Source organism: Xenopus laevis, chromosome 2L (genome assembly GCF_017654675.1).
Source record: "Xenopus laevis strain J_2021 chromosome 2L, Xenopus_laevis_v10.1, whole genome shotgun sequence".
Taxonomy (NCBI): domain Eukaryota; kingdom Metazoa; phylum Chordata; class Amphibia; order Anura; family Pipidae; genus Xenopus; species Xenopus laevis.
Window position 1 is genome coordinate 110,321,133 of NC_054373.1, and position 21,776 is coordinate 110,342,908.

The 21,776-nt window shown below is 37.6% G+C and overlaps 1 protein-coding gene across 1 annotated transcript in view; it reads right to left on the reverse strand.

Moving 5' to 3' along the window:
• The window catches only part of prps2.L (phosphoribosyl pyrophosphate synthetase 2 L homeolog), a 25,907-nt gene continuing 4,131 nt past the window's right edge, over positions 1-21,776 (reverse strand). Inside the window, 6 exon segments of the mRNA NM_001087186.1 lie at positions 1-1,668; positions 3,362-3,521; positions 4,242-4,415; positions 6,690-6,814; positions 7,561-7,659; positions 9,585-9,768. Coding sequence (NP_001080655.1) covers positions 1,576-1,668; positions 3,362-3,521; positions 4,242-4,415; positions 6,690-6,814; positions 7,561-7,659; positions 9,585-9,768 — 835 coding nt within the window. The 3' untranslated portion in view covers positions 1-1,575.

Here is a 21,776-nt window from a genome sequence, read left to right on the forward strand (position 1 = left end):
TTTAAATAAATTGGTCCACACAGAACTCTCACAATTTATTGTTGATATTTAAGCAAACAGTACTTAAAATATATTGCAACCGAGATCTATTTTTTTTTGGGGGGGGGGGGGGGAATACCTGGTAAAGACTTTTGTCATAGCCTTCCACATGTTTGTAATCCAGTTCTACAATTAAGTCTTTATGATGTATTTAGAAAGGTAAATAAAGATCTATTAGATAAAGATATGTGTTTTTTTTGTAATGCCCGATTGGGTTACTAACTTTTGTACATGGGTGGGATCTATTAAATGGAAACCTGCTATCCAAAAAGCTCTGAAATATGACAATGCTGTTTCCTATATTATCCAATTCAAACAAATTATAAATCAGTTTTGCTTTTTGTCCATAAGAGTACCTAGTAGTACCTGTAGTAATGTTCTTTTTTTATAGTAGCCTTAAAGCATGCTGCTCCATGTTAAGGAATGGTGCTCCATGTTAAGGAAAGAGTCTTTATCCAGCAAACCCAAGGTCCCAAGCATTCCAGATAAGTGATCCCAATACCTGTACTGGTTTTAAAGAGGTTTATTTTTAAATGGGCAAACTTAAGAGACTTGCAGTAACCCATAGTAATTCCAGTTAGCATCTTCATATGCTTTGTAGGTAACTAACTTCAGCCCAGTCATCAATACTGATGCATTTAAAGAATATATTCTCAAAGAAACAGCAGAGGCATCTGTTTAAGCTGCCTATATGAAGTGATAATAGATATACTGCTAGACTGGAGTAAGACTGCTGCCAGAACACAGTTACCGGTAAGTGAAAGGCTGTTGTATCCAGTTCAGTGAGTGTTCTTTGTGGAGAGCAGCATTGGGTATTATAAGGTGGCATTGACCTTAGTGCCATTGCATAACAGCAAAACATTTTGCTTCAGGGGGAAGTACAAACATTATTTATAGGCAAGTCAGCAGCGTGTGGAAAAGCGAGGCAATAGAGGCAGCATGGAAAATATTTCCACTTAAAACCATAAAAAACAGAGACAGGAAAAAAAAAAAAAACACATTTAAACACGGGAAAACCCCCACAGCTTAACAAATAAGATTTACACTTGTATGGCAGAATTGCTACTAATCATAGTCATAAAAGAAATAAACAAGATATATTAAACCGCTGTCTGAGAACAGTCGAGAGAGAGTAAGGTTTATACTGCATACAAAATAGGTTTTTATCTCTTCATTCCCTAACGAACCTATCACCCCAACTTGTTCACTAGATAAGAGTAACATTCAAAGTGTCTTATCTCTCCCACAAGATTTATTCAGTGATAGTTTTTGTGCAAGTACACAGCAATAAATTCTACTCAGAAGTCCATAGAGGGGTTTTTTTTTAGCAACAGTGTAACCAATAGGAAACCAGGGATTTGGGAAACTACTTATCTTTTCTGTTTCTTTTGCTACAGCTAGACAGTACTTTCCCTATGGAGGAGAAAAAGACTACCCTGAACTGTAGTTAAACAGTCATTTATCTGGCTTTTGGTTAACATAGCATTAAAAACAAAAATGACACGGGAAAGGGGAGTAGCAACGCAGCAGGGGAGTTTATAAAGGTACATGGCTGAAAAGGTACGACACAGATTCCCCATTATGAGTCCTTCGAATTGCCTCTGCCAGTATCATAGAAATGTCGATAACCTTTTGAAACACAAACACAGAGAACATTAGTCAGACTCAATAAGTTGAATTTTTTTTGCATCCAATGTAAACTAAAAGTATATCTTTTTAAAATATGAGAAAAATCCGTTTCATTGCTAAAAGTGCGTAAGATGCCCAGTGTAAATAACATACCCGTTAAAAAGGAGAAGGAAAGGCTGAGTATACTTGGGGGTGCCAAAAGTTGTGATTGTATTTAGTTGACTGAAACCCGGGGCGATGCTCCACAGAGCGATCAGCTTCCTTCTTCTTTCTCCATGCGGTTGTGCATGCGCAGTAGCGGGAAAAGCTGAACTTTAACAAAGAAGTCAGTCATTAAATTCTACTGCGCATGTGTTTGCCCCAGGAAATTTGAAGAAAAAAAGGAAGCCAACTGCTCTGTGGTGCTCACTGGACAAATCCCTGGACTAGTGCAGTTTTCTGCCGATAGGAGCACCAGCCCGGGGTCATTTGGTGATGCCTAACTTTTGACACCCCTACGTAAACTCAGCCTTTCCTTCTCCTTTAATACATTATAACCTGAAAAGAAATCTGTTATACAATTGGTACCAAGTGATCATATGACCGTGATTAAAGGGGGAAAGAATGAATGTAAAAATACTCAGGGTGTGTCTTTGAGCATTTTTGCAATTTAAATTCTACTTTTAGCAGTTTCTGAGATATTTGTATTTTTAAACTGCCAATATTTTGGACTGTTAAATTATTAAGCTATTCTTAAGTAGAGTCTGCAACCCAAGGGTTAATTAAATACATGAAGTGCATAGAAAGTACAGTAGGGTGGCTTAAGAAAGATGTCCTAAGAAAGATTTTAAAAACGGAGTTTGAAGAAGAAAAAAAAAATCTATTCTCTATAATGAAACTGGATCAGCCATTAAAATAAATAAAATACTGAACCATTGTTATATTTAAAACAGGTTTGCCAATACCCATTTCTAGATTTAATCATTCACTATAAACCTAAACTGCTTTTTAACCTACATGACACATAAGGCAGACTGCTAACTGTTTTGTCCAATGTTTTTTTTTTTTTTGATGGCTGCGATGTTGGTTGTATGTTTAAACACAACACTGCAGAACAACACTTAAAAATTCAAAAGCTGTTCAAGAATACATTAATGAAAAAGAAGGCCATTGCAGATTCTAACGGCATGGTCTATATTGCACTTAAATATAAGGGAACCTTTAGGAACAAGTGCATCTTGTACAAGTGAAGTTGCCAACAACCTATCACTTCTGTGTTCAGACTCAATTCAAAACTAATTGCTGGTTAATTGGCAACTGCACTTGCCCAACTTAGCTGGTCACACACGCACAAAAATCAAGTTTTATATAGCCTATGCTGGTCTGCTGATGCTGACAGATATCCATGTACTATGAATATTGGTTCCTGGCAGATTAGGAAAAGAAGAGGAGCCCCAGCGCCAACGGACCAGTAGAAAAGTGGCCATGTCATGTGTCGGCCCGTGTAGTGCTACCTTATAATTGTAATTCGTCCCTCTCTTACTTTAAACTAGTAACATCTCTGGTGTCCATATTTAGTAAATGGATACATAAATGCACAGTTCATCCACTCACAGATATATTACAGCAATAAAGAAAAAATATATATGAAATCAATTTCCATATTGCAGAAAGGTTCTGCATATACAACAAAATACAAGAGCAGACATAATACCTGAATCTTGGAGCACTGTTTCATTTTTTCATCTTGGGGAATTGTATTGGTTACCACTACAGCCTCAAATGCAGCGTTATTAATTCGAGAGATTGCGGGACCAGAGAAAATGCCATGTGTTAAAATTGCATAAACCTTTGTTGCTCCAGCAGAAAGTAATCTGCAGAAAATGTAATCACATTAAATATGAATAATTACGTTTGCCTTCTTTCTCTCTCAACATACAGACATTAAAATTATATATAGATGAAAAATATATTTGTATACGCTTTCATGCATTAATTATCCATGAATTATAAATGTTATACTGTACATATTTTGTATATCCATCCCTAAACTCGCTAAGCGATAAGGCCAGAGTATGTGCTATGAATCAGCATGAAAGAAAACTGAAGCTACCTTATCTTAGCAGGCTTCAAGCTTTAGGGTTAGTTCACTCGAGGAGATACGGGGAGATTTTGTCGCCTGGCGACTAATCGCCTCTTCTTCTTGGCGACAATCTCCTCGAACTGCCTCTGTGTATCTTCCCATCCGCTGTAATGAAAAGTCGCCTGCGCTAAAGTACACGCGGTGCTGCGTTTACCATAGTCGCCTGAAGTTGCCTCACGAGGTGGATGGGAAGACACACAGAGGCAGTTCGGGGAGACTGTCGCTCAGAAGAAGAGCAGATTAGTCGCCAGGCGACAAAATCTCCCCAAATCTCCTTGTGTGAACTAACCGTTAAGGGCTGTGATTACTATAGTATAGAAGGCCAAAACATAAATGTGCAGCATTTCTGGTCTGCTTCTTTAAGCTTTAATTGTCTTTTGAAAACAATCTTACTTTTTTAGATTACTTTTCATTTTACACTGGAAAAGGTTATCTTCTGGACCGGACTTACTTATCAGCAGCATGACATACGGTGCCACATGTATCAGCCATGTCATCCACTAGGATAGCAACACGATCCTTTACATCTCCAACAAGCACCATTCTGTCCACCTCATTAGCTTTCTTTCTTTCTTTGTGGATGAGGGCAAATTCCACATTTAGCCGGTCAGCAATAGACGTCACCCTATAAATAAGTTAGGGAAAAAAAAAAGACTTTTGAAAGGTTATTTAGATACCAGAAAAACAAACTGTATGCTTTTATAAAAGGGTATATATGTCTTACATGTAATTTGGGGATTTACTTAAAAAAAACAAAATTAAAATGTTGACAAAACATCAAATCACACGCTAAAGATTTAAAGGGATACTGTTGTGGAAAAACATGTTTTTTTACAAAATGTATCAGTTAATAGTGCTACTACAGCAGAATCCTGCATTGAAATCCGTTTTTCAAAACAAGAAATGGATTTTTTTATATCTAATTTTAAAATTTGCTATGGGGCTAGACATTTTGACATTTCCCAGCTGCCCTCAGGTCATGTGACTTGTGCTCTGATAAACTTCAGTCACACTTTACTGCTGCACTGCAAGTTGGAGTGATGTCGTTACCCCTCCCTCCTACAAGCTGCTGTAATGTAAATAGAGCCTTGTCTGCTGAGCCTATCAATTGAACAATAGGCAGGAATCAAGATAAGCTCCCACTGACACCACTTCAGAAGGACTGAAATAAGATAGGCCTGTGATCACTGCATTTTTGGCTAACTATATTAGAAACATTTTCTATTTTGCACAGCCTATCTAATTAACCAGTTTTTATTTTTTACACTGAACTGTTCCTTTAAGGCTTAAAGAAGACATGATGTTTTGTCCACTGGTGTAAAAAAAGGTTGGTGGAGAAAAACCTGAACCACCTTCCAACCGCCCGATATGTGAAGTTACATGATCAATGATATACACCTGTCGTGCGCAATTGGCAGAAAACCTTTGTGTTTGCAGTTTTTGGAAAAAACCTGCCTCATGTGCACAGTGACAGGTATCCAATTCATTCCAGTGACTTTGTATAAGGGGCAGAAGCAGGAGGAATCAGCATTTTCTTCACCAGTTTGATGCCATGTGCCTTAACATCACTATCTGCAAGAATTTTTTTCTGTTCTGTTTTCAGTCTTTTAGCACAGCATACTTCTTTCATAGCCCCCTATAGAAGCCAACTCTGTGTTCCGTCATCATAGCTCAGAAGTAATATCATAAGCTGATCATCATTTAGTTTATTTAAAAGTGTAAAACTTTCAAATTTATAGGGGATGATCAACTACAAAATAGCTTTTAATATGACGTAGATTGTGGCTTCTTAGCCTACCATGCATTGGTCTCTATTTCTGTGTTTTTCAAATATTGCTCTACTATATATTTTCTGCAGATATTAAGTCTAACAAGCCACTTATCCTAACAATCATGCAGTGCATTGAATGAAAGGTGGAAGTCGAATAAGAACGAGTCTTAACATAAATAATGGCCCCATAAGCACAATACAAATTCTTTATATATGCACGATACATTTTAGTACCACTAGATGGTACTTAGAAAGTATGAAAATATTTAAATACTTGCTATATAGTTCAATAATCTTTTTAAGTCTCCATTCTGCTGTATGACAGCAGAATAACAGGTGTATACCATGCCTGGTCATGTGCTTTCAGAAAGAGCAAGTGCTGCACTACGGAACTGCTTTCTGACAGGTTATTGTTTCTCCTACTCAATGTAACTGAAGGTGTTGCAGTGGGACATGGATTTATACTACTGAGTGCTGTTCTTAAATCTACCAGAGCGCAATTATCATAAATTATTATATATTCAAGGGTCCTACAAGGTCTGCAGCAAAATTTGAGCTTGTTATTACATCACCCAATAAGGGGTTAAGGGGTATTCACCCTTTTTCAACTCATTAGAACCAGGGAGTAGTACTACGGGAGATGCTGCTTAATGGCAGTAGTTTAGAGAATGTAAACCTTAAGAAAACCCAATAGGCTGGTTTTGCCTCCAATAAGGATTAATTATATCTTAGTTGGGATCAAGTAGAAGGTACTGCTTTATTATTAGAGAGAAAGGGGAAATCATTTTTAAAAATGTGGATTATTTGGATAAAATGGAGTAAATGGGAGATGGCCTTTTCACAATTAGGAGCTTTTCAGATAACAGATCCCTTAAATGTACCTTCATTGATCATTTGTTAGTAGGCTTGATAGCATGACAAAAGAAAACCAAACACTAAAATTATTCTGACATATTATTTACATATTTGCTCAGCAGAAAAAAAATAAAAGAATTAAAAAATATTTGCTCTTAAAATAGGTATGACAAATTTTGCCATTAAACTTTATAAAGGATAATTCAGGGTTAGAATAGTATTTTCTTTGCTTTACCCTCATTACTAAAGGTACCCTTTAGCTTTCACTACTACCTTTTGGCACCACCAGCATCAGGAGAGACAATGCTGGAGTTCTTCCATTCAGGGATATTTTCTCTAATCCACTGAAGCACAGCTGGTTCAGCATACAGGTTATCTACGGGAATGTCAAAGAAACCCTAAAAGGAAAATCACATTCTCACACAGCAGCTAAAAACAATGCTAGTTAGTTTAAAGAGACTGAACCACTGAATTAATAGGAACATACAGTATATATCTGAAAGGCGATGACCCTCATAGATATGTAGTATAGAAATACACAGAAATAGACTGGTGATCCTAATCCATGTAATCAGGTATAAATAAATCCCATCTAATGACATTATTCTACCGGTAATTTGTTTAGATATTTGAAATACAGACATTGCTGTTAGTATGCATATAAAGTGAATTGAAAACTTTAGTTTAGTGCTAAAATTCTAAATAAGCTGCAGTCTAGTCTGTCTCACTTCATTCTAATCTGCAGAACATAGACTGCAAGTCTATTGTTTGTACCTGTATAACGGACAATTCAGATCTAAATGTCTGCATTTGTATGGCCACCTTTACAAGTTGCCCTTTAATACTAATATAAACGAAAAGCCTAGGGGGTATATTTATCAAAGAGCCACCTCGGCCATTCTCCATTCATTTCTATGGGATTTTTAAAAGAGTATTTATCAATGGGTGAAAGTGAAAATTCACCCCTTGATAAATTTGCCTTTCAAAGTCCTATAGAAATGGAGTGGCGGAATTTCACTGTGGTAATCTCTAACTTTACTCTCTGATAAATATACCTCAATGACTACTCCAAAATAGCATTTTCAGAATAATTAAAATAGCTTAATGACTAAAGGAAAATGTCGCAAAAATGCTTCATAATTACCTGTATCTGGGATGCGTGGAGATCCATGGTGATAATATGGTCAGCCCCAGCAACTGAGAGCATGTTTGCAACTAGCTTTGCAGATATGGGTGCACGACTCTGAGTGAGAGACAGAGTGAATTTATATACAAAATCACAGAAGTACACAGAAAACCATTTTCACGTGTGTAGCAGCTTTCAGGCCAAATCTGGTGAAAAGCATTGCTTGCTGCAATAAGTCGCTCTCAGATATGTTCAACGTAAAAGAATGAATCATATTAGCAGAATTAGAAATAGGGTATTGCTGCTCCAGAAGATTCTTTTTGGGTTGCGCAAATAGCGACAGATCAAACATATGTTTCCTAAAAGGTGACCCTGCTGTAATTGTTTTGATCCATCATTGTACAGATTTTAAAATACAGGTTTCAAGAACCCTAATGGGGTTAGGCAATAGCAGACGCTTGCCCAGGTGGAAAAACCCATAGCAACCAGGTAGAATTTACGGTCACCTGTTTAAAACAAAACATCTGCACCTGGGCGAACTTAGTGCTTTTTAGTATATATGGGGGGGGGTGTCAATATTTTGACAGAATGCAAGACCGTGCCCTTTTTAGTTAACATACCATAGTCATTTAGATTTTTACTGTCAAAACTATATTTCTTGTGCCTGGTTTAACGCTATTTTTTTAAAAATGTTTCGGAATGCATTCCAAATTTGCAATCAATTGATTGTTCATTTGCACTTCAGAATGACAAAATCAACAGACACCAAAGTGATCTGGAAGTCAATGACTCAAAGGAGAGCTAAAATAATAAAAAAAAAAAAAAAAAAGAATAAGGGTAGGAAATCCGTATTGTACATAGGCTATCAGAATAGAATTATGTGTGCGTGTAATTCTAAAATATATATTTAAGTGCTAAATTCACATTGGAGTGCCTCTCTATTGTGGTTTATATTATAGTGCCTGGTACAAACTTTGATGCTGACTGATAGCTGTTCTGTCCTTTAAATGATAAAACTTTCAGTTGTTACATGTATATCATCATCACTGGGTTACTTTATTCATTATTTATAGATAATATCTGTGACTGATTGAATTAATTACAGACAGAGTATGTGCTGAAGATAAAAAGCACTATTGTTTGGGTAGAAATTTTGTTTTATTCATTCTTTATGAAGAACAGAATAATAAGACTTGTATTAATCTGGAGTCATTTTATCAATGCAAACTTTATATTGATTAGGAAAGAGTTTATTTTGTAGCGAATTAGGGCTCTCTATGGTTTTATTTGCAGTATTTACCAGTTTACATACAAATAACAAAAAAAAAAAAATATAACCAATTTAAAATTCTCCACCGTTTCTGATAATCAAGTCAGCTCTTCGAGTTTGGTGTGTGTGTGTGCTATAATTTCACAGCCTGTGCTGATATTGCATAGAGCTAGATCTATACTGCCTTTAATATATATTTTCCAAGTGAGAATAGTTATAATTTGGGTTAGTAATATGGAGGAAGATTGTGCCTATCCAGCAATCCATTAATGACTTTATTCTAACCTGCTGCTGGATCACATTACTGCTGAACACCTACAGTCTGGTTTGTTGAGTCTATCAAGTATAAAAAAGCTAATGTGCATGGACAAATTTGCAAGGCAAATGACAAGACTGGTAATATATAACCCAAGTAAATGCAAAGTAGTTCGTACAGCTGTTGCAGGATAAGGGCTATTCCACACGGGGAGATAGCGACGCGTTTGCGGCGACAAAGCGCCGCGACAGTCGCCGCGACCGGCGCAGGCGACAGTTTTGTATGGGCGCTTATGTAAAAACGCCAGGCTTTTTCAGGCGACTGTTGAAAAGCGCATCGCCTCGTGTGGTTAGCACAGGCGTTTTTACATAGGCGCCCATACAAAACTGTCGCCTGCGCCGGTCGCGGCGACTGTCGCGGCGCTTTGTCGCCGCGACCGCAAACGCGTCGATATCTCCCCGTGTGGACTAGCCCTAAAAGTAAGTGGAAAAAAGTTGATTGAATGCAATTACATACCTTATCTTTTTTATCTTGCCGGGCGTAAGGGAAACATGGAATAACGGCTGTGACACGAGACGAAGAAGCAATTTTGCATGCGTTAATCATGATCAGGAGCTCCATCAGGTTGTCATTTATTTCACCGCAACCGCTTTGTATAATATAAACATCTTCTCCCCTTACACTCTCACCAATCTCCACACTGCAAGAGAAAAAACAAGTTAAGGTCATTTATAGTCAGCCAAGATTGCCTCAATTCACATTACCACTAGCATTAGAATTACCTTTATATGATACGACATTGGGTGTGTCCTATGTCCAGGTCTCATAAAAGAGGTAAAGTAAAACCCTACCACTATACAAAAATCCCCATTTGGATTTTATTTGAACAAAAGTACTCCTATATGATCGCACTCTACAAAGGAGGGGTACATCTGGGCAGAAGGAGTGATCCCAACCTACACAAACAAATATAAGCTGGTGGGGAGATGGTGGAAGGTACACAGGTTCCATGGAGATTTTTGATTATCTGAACATTTCCTTTATTCAACAACTTAAAGGGGTGGACTGTAGAAAAACTTCTGGATTGGAAGGTGTGTTTAATGGCAGTTGTAAAGAAAGATTGTAAAAAGCTTTGACATTGCCTGTCAATATTCGTACAGTTGCTCGTAGGTGAAGGCCTCTTATTTAGAGCAATATGAAAAATGCATGTCTCTAATGAACTAATCTTAAACAAACAGAAATATTGCCCATTAGATAGGTTGGCAGGCAGACAGAGGCAATTTTAATAGCAGTGCTTTGTAATTCAATACCATCTAATTCAATTCCTGTATTTGTTTGGAATGTGTTAGTATGACTGAACAGGTTCACTATAATATTAAAACACATGCAGCAGGTAGATTGGAACAGTGTCTTTTGTAAATAAATCATTGCAAAGAACTAAAGTTGTGGTTCCCTACCAAGCAGATGAGGGGGCTTTGTTAGAACTTTGTAAGGTTGTATCAGTTGCCTCCTAGTGAAACAGCAGAACATTTGGACAGATCTAATCTGCCAGTGTCTATCCATGGTATTAGTGGTTTGCTCCCAATTTTGTTCACGTCAGCCATCCAATAATTAGTCGTCCATGACCATTTCCATAAGGCAACTGAATTATTATAAAACACCACAGAACATTGACATTGATGAAGGCATATATAAGGTAATTTCCTAAATTCACTAAGAAAACGATTAAAATTATTTAACTTAAATTAAAAAAAAAAAAAAAAAAAAAAAAAAACGAAGCACTGGGAACTTATAACACAGTTACCATATACTGTAGTTACGGCCATGGTTTAATCCAAAAGCAATTTCAAACATGCAAGTATTTTGAATTTCCCACAGTGATAGCTGCAGGAGAAGTCAAAGCTAAACAGTAACCTTCACACATTCGACCATTTGCTTTGCAAGACAAACATTTGTTTTGAGATTTATCTGGGGAAGAAAATGGATACATAAAGTAAATACTTCTCGGTTCCACTACAAATGAAGGACAACTGTAAATTGTCAGCAAGTCTAAGAACGTGCCATAAACTTTGATATATATTACACGGAGTACACATAGGCAGATCTGCACATTCAGACTGAAATCACTGGCAAATGTGAGCCAAAGTGTCTAATTAAGGCTAAAATTCTGTCTTTTGCAGAGGCCTAAATACTAGATCAAGCAGGAAAGTCCTTCGGTTGTCATTTACACAGAAAAAAGTGCCCAACTGCTTTATGGATTTACCAAGATGTCCAATCATTATTGTTTATGGACACACATGGGTAGACATCGGTCAGCATGGTTGAAACTAGCTAAATTGGGCTTTCCTAACTGACCCGTTTATTCTAACTGAGCGAAAATAAAAGAGCAGCAATTATTAAGCTTGAGCTGCTTGTAGAAGTAGTAATGTTAAAGGACAACTAAACTTAGGGCTTATCTTTTACTATGATTGCAGTACGGTTCTAGCCTTAGATATTAGTGTGCACAAAATATATGCTGCTGATCATATATTTAATGTGTTTAGCACAGTTACACAGATAATCCATTATAACTCTTCCAGCAATCAGTATGTGCAGGTCATATAACTCTTGTGATAAAAACACAATAAAACTAAAAGTCACGTGCCATCTGACAGGAAACAAGGCTAAAATGTTAAATAAGACACCATAAAGTCATTCATTATATTTGCTCCTCAATTCATTCTCTTATGAGCAGATCAGAGCAGAGAATTTAACAAAAGGGGCAGTGAATTCATGCACAAATGGCCTTCATTGTTTTATAATAAATAACATGAATGAATGTCACAAGATTTAAATTTGGGCAGAAAATTGTGTTTCCCCCCATCCTTTTTTGTAGTTTTGAATAGATTCTTTCCAGTCCCAGTCTATGATGTAAAGGAGCAGCAGTTATGTCCTAGTCAAGAAGTGCAGCAAGGTGTGGGTATCCAGTTATAGCTCAGCCCTAACTCAAGGAACGATTTACTACAGTTCCTTGTAATGTTGGCTCACTCGCAAGATGGTGATTTGCTGGTACAGGTATAGGACCTATTATCCAGAAGGCTCAGGACCTGAGGTTTTCCGGATAACGGGTCTTTCTGTAATTTGGATCTACATATCTTAAGACTGCTAGAAAATCATGTAAACATTAAATAAACCCAATAGGCTGTCTCAAAAAAGATTAATTATATCTTAGTTTGGATCAATAGGCTGTCTCTGCTTTCAATAAAGATTAATTATATCTTAGTTTGGATCAAGTACAAGGTACTGTTTTATTATTACAGAGAAAAAGGAAATTATTTTTTAAAAATTTGGATTATTTGTTTTTAATGGAGTCTATGGGGGACAGCGTTTCCGTAATTCGGAACTTTCTGGATTATGGGTTTCCGGATAATGGATCCCATACCTGTATTCTACAATGAAAATTTGTGAGAGCCAAAGGCTCTCCTAAACAGGCTGGGAAAGGAGCCAGAGGAAGGGCTGATACAGTTATGGCATCCTTTATCCGGAAACTCATAATCCAGAAGGTTCCATATTATGGAAAGGCTATCTCCCATAGACTCCATTTTAATAAATAATTCAAATCTGCACCCTAATTTAAAGAAGTGCATGTGCAGAGGATGAAGGAGAGACTTTGTAGTCATCAAAGATAGTGCCTGCAAATGAGTACATCAGCACTAATCCTATAAGGAAAATTAAGCACTTTCAGGGAAAATAATTGCAGCGGTGTGGGGTGGTCTTCATGCAAAAATCAGTAAGAATGGGTTTCCTTGTCCTTTAAAGCTCATGCAATTTGGATGCCCTAGGATTATCAGCAACTTTCCAATTTGTAACAGAACTCACATTCTCTACATTCTTGGTTACTTGTTACCGTGAAAGAGAACTCTGATTAGTAAACACTAACATACCTCAGAAATATTAGATACATTGCTTATGACATTTCTGCAAGGTTACAAACTCAATAAAATAATAGCATTAGGGATGGGCCAATTTTTTCGCCTTGTTTCGCTGAGAAAGTGACGCCCATAGACTTGTATGGCGTCATTAAAAAAATAAATAAATAAAAGATGTGCATCAAAATAATTTCACCACACGACAAAAAAATTTTGATGCCCGTAGACTTTAATGGGCATCTGTGACATTTCGCCAGCGGCGAATTTTTGGCCAAACGAAACGGGTCAAATTCACCCATTCCTAACTAGCATGTTTCCCAGGAATTTGGAAGTTTTCACGTAGAACTAGATCAATCTTGAAACTGGGGTACATTTTCCAGTTCAGTACAGTGCCAATGATCCAAATAAATACATTTAAAAACATTTTTTTTGATTAGGTTTTTAAGTCAAAAAGTGAAGGAAAGTCACTAGCAGATGATAAAGATTATAACCTCTACTAAAATGAACTACCAAACTACCAGTAGTAGTTTTAAGTTTTAAAAATCTACTTTATATGCATCAAGTAAAAGATCATAGGATTTTAAAACTATGTGGCATGTAAAATGTAAATCTTGCACACAAATGTTTTACCGGCAATAAAATAAAAAAAAAAGCATCAAAAACAATGCAAAACACTATAAAATCCCTAAGAAAAACCACTCACTACACAATTAACATTTTATGTAAAAAAACAATACTGCTGGAGTAAAAATCCAATAAAATCTCCTGTCAAATAAAATATAAAAAAAAAAAAATGCACACACTAGGTAATAAAACACTTCATTTTAAAACACCCAAGACAATAAAGATAGGGAAAGTGTGTGTACATTAGCTAATATTGTGCATTGTGTACTGTATTATGTGTGTGTGGCAGTATGTAAAAGGCAAAAAGTTTAAAACACTGTGTTAGTGTAAAAGTGTGTGTGTGTATTACCTGGGGCAGGGCAGCGGGGGATGGCAAGCGCTAGTTGGTCAATATGTGCAGGGGGCAGCTGGCAGTGCTGGGGGGGGATATAAGTTATAGGAGAACACACAAGCTTGTCATGTAGTGTCTGCTGTTGTATTGGCTCCTTAGCAACAGGTGCCATTCATCCTTCTCTACATTATGCTCATCACCTAGGGCTGGGAACTAGTTATATGCAGGTCAGGAAACTCTCAACCTGCACCTGTCCCCAACCCACAAAATCTTAACCCAACCCCAACGCAAAAATATCGTTAGGGCTAGAACCAACCCGTACCAGCGTCTTCTCACTCTGTTGCCTACTTCTGTTCATGCCTCTGGTCCAAGGCAGAAGAGGAGTGTATCTCCCCCTACTAATGTGTAACCAACCCTAACCCACAATTGTTGGCCAAATTTACACCCGAACCCGCCCAAACGGTGGTCAACATGCAGGTCACCCCACACATCACTAATAGAAACAAGATAAGAAGAGTTTTTTCCACCTATAAGTAATAGATGGTAGAATCTTTGCTCTATGGCACTTAGGTCCGGTTAGTCAATAATTGCCAATTACATGGTCAGTGGCACTAAAAAGCTTAAAAACACAATTTTAAATTCTTAGTTTAAAGGGACACAACATCCAACGATAAAGGTGTCACACTGCGCCCCCTAGTACTCTACACATATTCATCTATTTCAAAACCTCTATTGATCTGTCTCAAATTGTCCCTTCCACAGCAAGTAAAAGAAGTTCATACCATGATTAAAAAAAAAAAAAATGGTCAAAAACTTGAACATTTAAGAGATAATCATGCCATGCAGTAGACAGGGTGCCAAAATACCTATATTTTTTAACTAGGTTGAAACTAAATGTTATAAAGTGCTGATTACTGAATAGCAGTTTTTCAATGATTTTCGCTCTGATTAAACTCCTATTACACAGAAGTTAAGTTTACAGTATATAATTTAATGCTATGTTCTTTTGCTGCTAGGACAGCAAAAGACCCAAAGATCTAAGGGTATGACAGAGACCATGTGACCACATTTCCACACAACAGCCATCTTTTATTGTGAGGCATGCTGATGAATGTGAAATTGGTAGAAGCTGGTTGCATGAAGAGAGTCTTCTGATTTTCCTGCAACTGCACTGATGAGATGATGCCATTTTTGGTTAGAACACTTGGGCAGGACCAAATTTACAGGGTGTAGAACCTCGTATGGAAAACCTTCCCAACAGTTCTGTTTTAATGGCACAGCACACTGAATACTGAACCAAAAAAGGTTAAAGCCTACTCAAAAAGGCAGAAGAGGGCGTTCGACTGAGACAAGTATTGGAGAACACACCATGCATGGCCTAGGTTTGTGATAAAAAAAATGTCCCACTTTTTACATTGGAATGTCGTGTATGGTTCAATATAAAACCTACAAAAGGCAAAGTACAAAATGGAAATGTAATTATTTGATGGAGCAAAAAACAAACATGTAAATAGGCTTGTAAGGAGCCTGCCAGTAAGTGACTGCTTAGAGTAATAGTATGCTTCTTAAAGCAGAACTAAACTAAAAATGTGGCTGAAAATGCCATATTTTATATACTGAACTTACTGCACCAGCCTAAAGTTTCAGCTTCTCAATAGCAGCAATGATCCAGGACTTCAAACTTGTCACAGAGGGTCACCATCTTGGAAAGTGTCTGCAACACTCACATGCTCAGTGGGCTCTGAGCAGCTGTTGAGAAGCTAAGCTTAGGGCTGGGACACACTGGGCGATTTGGGGAGATTTAGTCGCCTGGCGACTAATCGCTGCGACTTTCCACGACCAATCTTCCCCGAATGCCTCCCCTCGCTCTGCGCCTGGCTAAAATGTATAATCGCCTGCGCTAATCACACGCGGCGATTCGTTTTCCGAAGTCGCCCGAAGTTTCCTCGTGAGGCAACTTCGGAAAACGAATCGCCGTGTGTGATTAGCACCGGCGACTTTTCATTTTATCCAGGCGCAGAGTGAGGGGAGGCATTCGGGGAGAAAAGTCGCTGGGGTTGTCGTAAATCATCAATCAGAAAACGAGTTTGGCCTGTAATATAAGCTGATGCTACAGGGCTGATTATTAAAATCTGATGCTAGTTGTCCTGCAGTAACTATCTGTATTAATTACTAATCAGTCATATATTGTGACATTTATATTCTATGTGTACTGTATATTGTGAGTTGGTTCCTAAGCTAAGTAAGCAACAGCAGCACAGAGCACGTGCATATGGTTTAATTTTTATTTCTAAATTACACTGTTTATATTGCAAATAATTCACTCTACCATTTATAGGTTATTCTTAGCTGTAATATTGGAGTGGAGGCAGTCATCTCAGAGCATTGTGTGTTATTCTGAGATTTGAGAAAGAGCCAGCACTTCAGGATGGAACTGCTTTGAAACAGCTATTGTTTTGAGCCTTCCTATTGTATTGTACCATAACCCTAGGTCATGTTTGCATTGCATGAGAATAGCACCTAAGCAGGAAAAAGCAAGGGTTTACCGGCTTTGGTGCTATTCTCATGTCTACCGCTAGGTGGGGCTAGGAGCTAGCACTTTTAGCAATGCAAACAAATCCTTCAGCAGAACTGTCAGGTAGCTGCTATCTGGTTAGCTGCCCATTGTTCTGTTGATAGACTGCTGATGGACTGCCGGGGAGGGAAGGGAGGGTGATATCACTCCACCTTTCAGTATAGCAGTAAAGAGTTACTGAAGTTTATCAGAGCACAAGTCACATGACCCGAGTGCACCTGGGAAACTGACAATATGTATAACCCCATGTCAAATTTCAAAATTAGATATAAAAAAAATCTGTTTGCTGCAGGAGCATAACTATGAATTGATGCATTTTGAAAAAAATATATATATTTTTCCCACAACAGTATTCCTTTAGCGATTAAACCCCTCCATACCAGATCTCATGGGAGACAAGTCATATGTTTCTACCAGTTAACCATAAGGTCTAGAGCTCATAAAATGTTATTGCACGGGGCCCCATGATTTCTGATGCTGGGCCTGTATATAGGTATGGGATCCATTATCTGGAAACAACAAATGAGGAACCGACAGACAGTATTGAATGCAAAAGGGGATTGACCCCAAAGTGTTTAATGTGTCAAGCAATAGACAACATCAAATGACCTGACGAAGGGGCCAGCCCCGAAACATTGTGTATTGCTCAATACATTAAACACTTAGGGGTCAATCACCTTTTGCATTCAATTCTGTGTGCCGGTTCCTCATTTGTTGTTTCCAGTGAATCCATGGGAGAGCTGTCTCCATAGAGGATTTGCCCCCAGATTACAGGATCATAGGAGGGCCTGGGAGTGCTTGTGGATTTTACTTTATCTATTATCTGGAAACCCATTATCCAGAAATCCAGTTCAATCAAATAATTCTATTTTTCACAAATGATTTAATTTTCCCTGTAAAAATAAAACAGTACCTTGCACTTGATCCAAACTAAGCTACAATTAATCTTGATCGAAGGCAAACCAATTATGTGGGTTTATTTAATGTTTAAATAATTTTAGCAGACTTAAGTTATGGAGATCCAAATCACAAAAAGATCCCTTTCCAGACAACCCCTGAGCATTCTGGATAACAGCTCCCCTATCTGTACCTGGAACATGTTGGAATAAACAAAAATAGTTTTGAAATGTGTTTCTCATACCTAAAGGTATGGAAACTGTGGAGATTAAGTGAAATAACCTATGCTGTGTTTTTCCAATATGACTTGGAGTAAATCATCCATCAAAGGTCATAAGCCCTGGCGAGGCTGGCTGGTGACCATTAATTTATGTATTTTAATTTACAAATGCCAGTAACAACACAAGCAATTATAGACATCAAAGTCTGAATAAAACACTAAACATTGAAGAAAACAAAATAGCCCTTCCTAGTTAGCTGGCATGTGAACAAATAATTTTGCACTTAACCAGATTGTTACAGCAGCGGAAATTTTCCATCCAACTCTAGCAGTTGAATTGACAGGAAATGCATGCATTTAGCAAAAAGTATCTTGGCAACCAAGCACCTGTCAGGTACACAGTGCATACAGTACAAAATCATCTCTCCCAACCCCCACACCTGCTGCACAATCTCAGCAGTAAAGAATGGTCTCTGTGCTGCTTGACTATGTTTGGGTCGCTCTCCAACAATAGGAAAATAGAAGAATACTCAGTTCGGTAGGTTCAAAGTAATTATTATATATAGCCGCCCAGGGTTAATGCTAAATTGAAATAAGGTCTTGCCACTTTAAGACTAAACAGTTAACTCTGGAGCAGGCAGAATCTGCGGGTCACCCAAAAGACACAGTGACCCGGTTGTGTGAACCCAGGGTCCTGCTCTTAGGTCAATGATTCACAAAGTGTAAGGGTAACAAGGGGAGGAATTGCACTCACCAAATTAAGAGGGTTGCCCGGGTACATCTTGCCTTTGCCTATGACTATGTATCAGATACGAAACGTGCCAGGACAATGTTTGCTTTTAACCTGTTGAAATTAAGTTCTTCATTTTTAACAATTGAGTGGACGTGGAGTGCTCGCCAATTTTCTTCTACTCGCTCTCCAACAAAACAAAGGGTTTCCTTTATGATTTTTATGGTGTTTTTATTTTAAATTATACTGGTTACACTTAATAATTCACTCTACCATGTAAAATGTAATTCCTAACCCAACAAGTGTATTTTTTTTAGTTGTGATTAATTAATTGGTGTGTGGGCAGCCATCTCAGTGCTGTTCTTATATCTACCAGGAAGCTGTTATCAGGTTACCTTTCTATTGTTCTGATGATGGGCTGCTGGGGGCGGGTTATATCACTCCAACTTGCAGTGCAGCAGTAAAGAATGACTAAAGTTTATCAGAGCACAAGTCACATGACTGGTTGCACCTGGCAAACGGACAATATGTCTAGCTCCATGTCAGATTTCAACATTACATATATAAAACTCTGTTTACTCTTTTGAAAAATGGATTTCAGTAAAGGAGTCTGCCGTAGCAGTAAAATTATTATTGTGTGTTTAAAAAAAAAAAAAAAACATGTTTTACCATGACAGTATCCCTTTAAAAACAGCAATAGCAATTCAATTTGCATGTTGTGTGTTAGATGACAAACTTGACAAAACATTTGAGCTCTAGTTGAATGACAAAACCAAGTTGTGTTTCCATAACAACACAACCTGGAGCCAAATAACACTACATAATTATGGCCTTACTACCTTGAACAACAAGGTCAACCATTCACACAAAAGAATCCCTGAATTCTGCTGGGCTGAAATATTTCCATCTAAACCTAACATTATTTTATAGTGACATTTTGCTTGGGGAGTCAAACATGCCTTGTTTTTGCTGCTGGAACAAGAACAAACCAAGCAAGCATTGCTCATGCATGAATGGTGGCCAGCATTCAGTCAACTCATTCAGTGCAAACCTCCTGATCTAATGCTTATCTGAAAAGGAAATGCTTATGTGCAAAAACACTCTAAAATCATTACAATGGCAGAATAAATTAATCCTGATTTTATAAGCATGAAGCTGGAGGATTAATGAGCTGCAGCAATTTATCCAATAACTTGATTTGCCAAACAAGATCACAATATATCTGTCACCAAATGTGGCAAAACATATTTATTTGGTTATTTATTTCCATGTTTAAAAATACTCTTACTACATCTGTTGATCGAGCACTCACAAATATAAACTTTCTTTGGAACAAATTTTATTTGAGAACAGCATTTTTTCTGCAGTTTTGTAGAAAGCCACGGATAGCATTTAGCTCCTATTAATTGTCTGGTGTAACCACAAAACACGTTGAATTCTGCTGATCTGTTATCAGCTACAGCAAAGGCCTCTTGCCAAATCACATATTTAGTTAATTTTGTAAGTGAAAAAAACAACTGCAGTAACAACATATTTGCATATAATAATGTACAGTTAAACGTTCTTTCACAAACATTAAAAACACAAGAACAAAGAAAACGATAATGCAAAAGTTTTGAAAACCCTAAAAAGTCAATATTTAGTAATATATGCCTTTTTGCATATATTTTGAAGACCACTTCTAATTCTTGGGCTGGCACGCATGTCTATGCTCTACGTACAGAATTTCAATGATGTTATGGTCTCTGAGGGTCATTCAAAACCTTCAGCTGCTCCTTTCTCCAAAGCTCCTTTGCAGTCGTACAAGGGTTTGCCTTTTCTGGACAGCTACAGGCAGTTCTTTTGAAAGTTGTCTTGGTCTTCCAGATGTTGCCTTGCCTTCAACAGTTACTCTAAACTGCCATTTATTGATAACATTACAGGCAGTGAAAATTGTGACCTTTCAGTGTTTTGCACATCCTTTTGTAGGTACCAGTTAGCTTCATTTTCAGATCCTCACTCAGTTTCTTTGCTCATGGTTGTTTAGTGAAAGGCCATTTTGGGGTGATTGTATTAAGCTTTAGGCAACATAAAAGCTAGTAAGGCCTAATGTGGTAATTAGGAAGGAAGGACCTTGCAAAAACAATGTTTATCACAGGCCAAGTGGAAGGGTGTGCAAAGACACAATTTTCTTTGTTCCTATATTTTTTTTTAAATAAAATGTGACTGTGGATTTGCATTTTTTTAACACACTGATTCTTTCAGAAAGTGTTAACTACTTTTCACTTACACAATTAACTGAACAGGTAAAAAAAAAGGAAAGGGTTGCCCAAGCTTTTGCATTCAGCTGTATGTACATGTGCCTTTTTCCCTGCCTGTAACTTGAACAAGACACTTGTTTCATTGATAGCACTTGTGGAGCAATACAAACCATAAGCTGCGCATGTGACAGACTTCTAACTTTTCCATATCGCCAAGTAAGGCTGCAAATTTGCACCACAGAGATTGTGGTGAATACGAGACTATAGTAGAGAAGTATTTTTATTAGCCTCAAAATATAATTCAAGTAATGATGAATCTGTGGTTTGTTCTAAGAGTCTAAGGGGTTAATGTAATAACAAGCACAAAGTAACCTTTAGCAATCAATCAGCAGGTATCATTTGCTGGTCTGCTGTTTAAATGTAACATCTGATTGGTTGGTATGGGTCATAAGACCTGTACCTTTTATTGCATAACTGAATAACAACTATAGCTTCAATATATTGTAATGAGATACAACACTGAACTTCAGAAGAAACAGTAAGATAAAAGTAAGTCAAAGTTTTTGGGAACAGGGCAGCTGTAGTCTGATCATCCCCAATAAAAATTTGCTCTGGGCTGCCATCCATATCATAAAACCCAAAGATCTAGCACTCCTGGGAGTGGATTAGAAGGGTGCATGTATGTCACGTACCCTGAACCCCAGGATGCTACAATGTGCATATGCTACCATGTAGGATTGGAGGAGGGGGCAGTATCAGATCAACCCTGAAAATAAGTGTGTGTTGACTGAAAGACTAAGTTACAAGGCATTGGGTTACTGATCACAGAAAGTGGTGCTGGTGATAATTGCATGGACCTGTAGAAGTTCTTGCATGGCCAGTGACTGTTGATTTAAAATTTCTCCACTTGCATTTCTAATTGGGCACTTTACTACTCAGAAACACAAAACAATGCATTTTCAAACAAAAATCTACTGTGTGTACTCACAGGCTAATGCCAAGCCTGTACAAGTGCACTTGTAAGAAGTAAAGGAATGGCTTGAATTGGCTTCTTCTCCGCCTGCAGAAAAAGTCATGTGACCCACTAGCCTATACTAGTCAAAATTTCTACTTTACAAGTGAACCAACACAATCTAGCCTCAATTGTTATCTGCCTAAACCCTTATAATCACTGGTTAAGGGA